The 5948-nt window shown below is 35.3% G+C and overlaps 1 protein-coding gene across 1 annotated transcript; it reads right to left on the bottom strand.

The window, feature by feature from the left end:
- Window positions 1–2397: 2397 nt before the first annotated feature.
- On the bottom strand, window positions 2398–5209 carry LOC149195679 (uncharacterized). Its single transcript, XM_089408696.1, has 5 exons — window positions 4787–5209; window positions 4363–4663; window positions 3479–3640; window positions 2886–3379; window positions 2398–2771 (listed from the first exon to the last, which is right to left on the bottom strand). The coding sequence occupies exons 2-4, from the start codon at window positions 4447–4449 to the stop codon at window positions 3170–3172; spliced, it is 459 nt and encodes a 152-aa protein (XP_089264822.1). The 5' UTR covers window positions 4450–4663; window positions 4787–5209; the 3' UTR covers window positions 2398–2771; window positions 2886–3169.
- Window positions 5210–5948: the final 739 nt, after the last annotated feature.

The following is a 5948-nucleotide window of genomic DNA, read 5'->3' as shown; positions in this document are numbered from 1 at the left end:
CTTTCTTTGCCTTTGTAGTTCACTTTTTCTTTGCAGAGTCAAGATTGATTTTTCTAAGTGCCATTAACAAAATTTCTCAACTCTCAATAGCTTTCTTTGCCTTTGTAGTTTACTTTTCCTTTGCAGAGTCAAGATTGAATTTTCTAATTGTAGTTTACTTTTCCTTTGCAGAGTCAAGATTGAATTTTCTAAGTGCCATTAACAGTAAGACAATTTCTCAACCCTCAATAGCTTTGTTTGCCTGTGTAGTTTACTTTTTCTTTGCAGAGTCAAGATTGATTTTTCTAAGTGCCATTAACAGTAAGAAAATTTCTCAACTCTCAATAGCTTTCTTTGCCTTTGTAGTTTACTTTTCCTTTGCAGAGTCAAGATTGAGTTTTCTATGTGCCATTAATAATAAGTATGGTCGTCTTTAATATTACAAGAAGCAATTGCTTATGTGGTTAAGGAAATCTAAGCACTTTACAAGAAAGTTTATATAGTTGGGGAACTCTAAGATGCTTATATAATAAATGGGGCATTCATGGTAAATAACAGATTGAACACAAACTTCCCTTAGGTCTAAACGGTGGCTGTGAATCACATCTAAGATGGTCAGACCAACCACCAAAAATTTCACAATATTTTGGAAGAACCAAGAGGGAATTGATATGTTTTGACAATTTTTAGCTATTGTCATAAAATGCATGTGTGATATGTACTCTGAGGTTCATGAATCGGAGAAAATACCATTTCACAATATTATGGAAAAATCAATACCAATAGGGAATAGATATGTTTTCACAGTCGTCTTTAATATTACAAGAAACAATTGCTTATGTGGTTAAGGAAATCTAAGCACTTCAGAAGAAAATTTATATAGTGGTTGGGGAACTCTAAGTTGCTTATACAATAAATGGGGCATTCATGGTAAATCTTTATATAGTGGTTGGGGAACTCTAAGATGCTTATACAATAAATGGGGCATTCATGGTAAATAACAGATTGAACACAAACTTCCATTAGGTCTAAACGGTGGTTGTGAATCACATCTAAGATGGTTAGACCAACCACCAAAAATTTCACAATATTCTGGAAGAACCAATAGGGAATCGATATGTTTTGACAGTTGTTAGCTATTGTCATAAAATGCATGTTTGATATGTACTCTAAGGTTCATGAATTGGAGAGGGAATTGGAGAAGTAAATACCGTTTCACAATATTCTGGAAAAACCAATACCAATAAGGAATAGATATGTTTTCAAAGTGGTTAGCTATTGTCATAAAATGCATGTGTGATATGTACTCTAAAGTTCATGAATCAAAAAATGAATCAGAGAAGTGTATGATATGTAATCTAAGGTTCATGAATCACAAAGTGGAGTGAATACCAACAACATGTATTTTAGATCAATTAACAATCTTCACATAGATCATTGAATAGCAGCATTAAGTGTATCATTATATTGATTTAAGAGTATTGATGAAGACAATCTTCACATAGATCATTGAATAGTAACCTTAGTGTACCATTATATTGATTTAAGAGTATTGATGAAGGGTATTTTTGTTTTTTGTTTTTTCTGCCATAAATCCTATTTGTGGCTAACAACTGCTTTTGAAGAATCCATGAACAAGAAGGAAATCTATTGCATATATTTCTTTCATAGACAAGTAGCTTATATATAGCTCACAATCAACTTTAGAAAGGAAGAACAGCTATTAAATATATATATATTTTTTAAACAAAGAGTATATATTAGCTCACAATCAACACAGTAAAATTGTTAAATACCTAGTAATAAAACAACTATTTTAACACCCAAAACAAATACAGAAGCATTTAAACATAAAATGCACATAAAATGCTCTGCTACTCAATTTCATTCAGAAACACAGATAAAATTAAAATGCTATGCTACTCAATTTCATTCATAAACACAGATAAAATTAAAACCTTTACTGGTGATTTGTGACTTTGAATTAAATTGAGCTGCATTATGGAAAACTTTATTGACGATTCTGAACTTGAATTAAATTATCTTAACATCAGGTTACTGGTGCATTGGTCAATTTCATTCATAAACACAGATATAATTAAAAACTTTACTGGTGATTTGTGACTTGAATTAAATTGAACTGCATTGTGGAAAACTTTATTGATGATTTTTGAACTTGAATTAAATTATCTTAACACCAGGTTACTGGTGCATCTGATAATGTGCCCATTGTCAAAATTCACCCTACAGTAAAGAAATTGTACAACAAAATCAAACTCTCGTATTCATGCTTTTTATTGAAATAAAGCGTAACATCCAATTCATTACGGGTACTGTAATTTCTTTCAAATACCTTAACCTAAAAGTTCCGTTAAACTTTATGTACACTCGTCTCAGCCCCAGAGGCAGTCCCCGCAATCATTGCAATTGAAAGTTTACATTGATTGGATAGTGTTGCAAATCTGTATTATGCTAAGGCAAATCAATGAATCAAACATCTTCTGAAAGTCGGTAATTGTTGCTCCTATTCAGTTGACCTGGTTGTGATTGCTGGTAAACCCTGTCTGGGAATTAGTACCGCCAACAGCTGCCCCTAATGGCTCTGATTGCTGAAGCAACTGAGGTGAAATTTAGGCCATCCCTGATTGTGCAGGGTGATACAAGCCAGCATATGCTGCATGGCCAGACTGTGTAGGCGCAAATGCCACCCGTGTTGTCAAGCTATAGTATGAATTTAATTGCATGTCAGAAAGGTTTTGATGTGTCCGAAACCAAAATGCAGAGGCATCAACCTGCCCACCAAGAAAAGTTTCAGTATAATAAAATATGGTTCATACAACTTGAATTAACCTCTCCCGTCAAAATGCTTTCATATCAGACTTTTAAGGGCTAAAGAAAGGATGAACCTGTTGACTTGGAATGCACAAATTGGTTTCCTTGTTCTCCTCAAAGCCATATCTACTCCCTTCAGTGACAGGACTTGCAGAAAGGCCAGATGGAGATGCTGTATAACTAGCATACCCCACAGGAAAACCTGTCTGAGAAGAGTTCCCGCCACCAGTCATGGGCCTAAATTGGGACAGTGAGTACTTCATGGCAGAAGCTGCTGAAGGGAACGAACTACCAGAAGGAAAAAGATAACAGGTCCCACTCGAGGGCTGGGGATATCCTATATTGCCAGCAAAATTATTTATTCCGGAGGTGAAATGTACAATTGTGAAAAGCGTTGATGAGGATAAGGGAAGTACGTGGGATGGAAGTGAGAAATATGTACACCACCAGGTTGGGGAAACAAATGCATCTGCTGCTGAGGGAATGATACAGTAGTCTGTGCAACTTCCGCCATTTGTGTTCCTGGAGCTGTGGGACCCGTAGACGATACAGCTGCAGAGCTTCCAGTCTGAAAATAATATCACACCAACATCAATACCAAATACATGCAATCAACTACACCCTTACCACAAAATTGACCATCAGGCCATGGGTCCAGTACAGGTACCTCCCGCGATGCTGATACATTTTGGCCTGCTAAAAATTTAGAATTCTCATTATATTTGCTTACGGTTGTTGCCCCCGCAAATGGATTAAAGCGAGCATCGCCATCTCCAGGTCTGAGAAATGGAGTGTAACAGCTTGTTGAAGGATCATATGGTTGCTGCATCTACATAAAAAAATTGTCAGGATCACAAATGTGATGTACAAAATAGACAAGACAGAAAAAGCACTTTCACCTTAAGGTAGCAATGAAAATTCCAGAATTCAGTCATCTCTTATTTTACGGAAGCTCCATACAAAAAGCAACGCAAAGGGTAGTTAAAAAAAACCTAGCATTCAGTCACCTAGTAGCATTAGAAAAGCAACGCAAAGGTGAAAAAATATGTGCAGAATAAATTTTCGGGACCTAAGCCAGTTCGATGCAAAAATGATTCGAGCTATCTGCTTTTAAACAAAGCAAAGTTCTGTGGAAGAAAAAATGCATTTTCTTCAGAGACTTTTGTTAATAGATTTATTGTTTCATTTATTAGGTTATTTAATTCACTGGGAAAATAACCTTATGCTATGTCCAGTGAGGTCAATGCATTGACCACACGTACGACATACTAAACCTAACCAATGACTCGTCCTTCATGCTACTTAACCACAGAGACTAGATACCACCAAAGTTTCAAAATTTATAGGCCCATCCAGGAAAGAAAGCGCAAGCCAGAGAAATGACAGGATAACTTTGTAGAAAGAAATTCTGATTAAAAATAGCATGTATCGTTACTTCTATTATTTGATTATTAGCAGTTATATGTACATTTGAGACTTCTGAGTTCTGACAATGTGCTTTTATATCAATGCCATTTCCATATTGCCAGAAACAACGAATGTAAGAAATACCAGAAGGCCTGGTTGCCGAGAAGCATCAAGTGGGTTGGATAAGGCAGGTTCATAAGAATGGTATTGGCTACCCATAATCTGAGGCATTAACCCAACACTTGCATAACTTGGAGCAGTTTCAACAGGTGAATACTAAGGGTCCAACTGTACAACTGGATCTTGGTTGGATGGATCAGATTGAGAAACCCCGTTTGCTGTGACTGAATTTGTAATGTCAATACCAGAAGACAAGTTGTGATCTTCAATGGGAGATGTATGTTCATAGTGTTCACTTGGAGACTCTGGGCTTGTGTTTGATGTCCTGCAAAAATTCACCATTATTAGCATTTTTAGTTTTTTTCAATATAGGCGAACTATAATGCCTCATTTTAACCGACTCAACAACTGTCTATCTATCTATATATATATAAATATATAAATTAACCTTAAAGAAGGTTCTTCTTTTGAATCCTCTGTTTTCTGGGATGTCTCAGAAAGTGAGGTGGTACTCTTGTCACTACCACCCTTGCCAAACTCTGTGCTTAAAGTATTTCCAAAGAATGCTCCAGAGCTTCCAAAACTGAGCCCTATAAAAGCAGCTTCAGGAACTTGAAGATGATTTGGAATGATTAGATGTCGATCGATTCGAACATTTAGTTGTTCCAGTTTTTCCGGCAACTTGGTAGCTCCATCATTCACATTTACAGCACTGGGTGGTGATTGAGATGGTGCACTTACTGTTAATTACTCCAGGGTTCTTAGATGCAGTAATCTGGCTTTCGCTTCCACTGTCAACGAAAAAATAGCATACCCAAGCAATGAACTTGCTATGATTTAAAATTCCCAAAAGTACAGGCACCTTGCACCGTAATTGAAAATATCAACAAGTAGTATATCTGAAGTTGATACGAACAGCCAAAAGTAATGTATCCTCTAATCACATCCTAGAGACAACATTGACAACATTCATTATGATGATCAAAATGTTATTTTTTGAAATGCATACACCGCTATATTTCTAAAGATCAGATATTATTAATGACCATTTTAGAGCATTCCAAAGTTCATGTTAAAGAGATCAAAACTAATATCAAAACACTTGTTACAGGTAAATAGTAACCACAAAGTACTGATATATCACAGAGATTGTAACAACGGTAGATAATAACATTCCAAAGTCCATGTCATGTAAATAGTGATCAAAACCAATATCAAAACACCTGTTATCTTGTAACAAGGGTATTTAGTAACCCCAAAATAATGATGTACCACAGTCTCTAACAAGGGTAAGATAATAACCACATAGTAATGATGTAACAAAGGTAAATAGTAAATAGTGATCAATTTTTGAACAATATTACCACAAAGTAGTGATGTAAAAAGGTAAATAGTGATCAATCTTTGAGCAATATCACCAGAAATTTATTATTAGTATAGATCATGTGTAAGATACGAGACGTAACAATATTAGTATAGATGAAGTGTAAGACACTAGACATAACAAAGGTAAATTGTGATCAATCTTTGAGTAATATCACAAGTTTAATATTATCAGTATAGATCAAGTGTAAGGAACGAAAATAGTAATGAATTATGTCATCTAAATC

This window comes from Pinus tabuliformis, chromosome 2_2 (assembly GCF_031772625.1).
Source record: "Pinus tabuliformis cultivar Carrire ecotype Pingquan chromosome 2_2, CPIR1, whole genome shotgun sequence".
NCBI classification, from domain to species: Eukaryota; Viridiplantae; Streptophyta; class Pinopsida; order Pinales; family Pinaceae; genus Pinus; species Pinus tabuliformis.
Note: the sequence above shows the minus strand (reverse complement) of the source record. Positions and strands in the feature narration are given on the sequence as shown.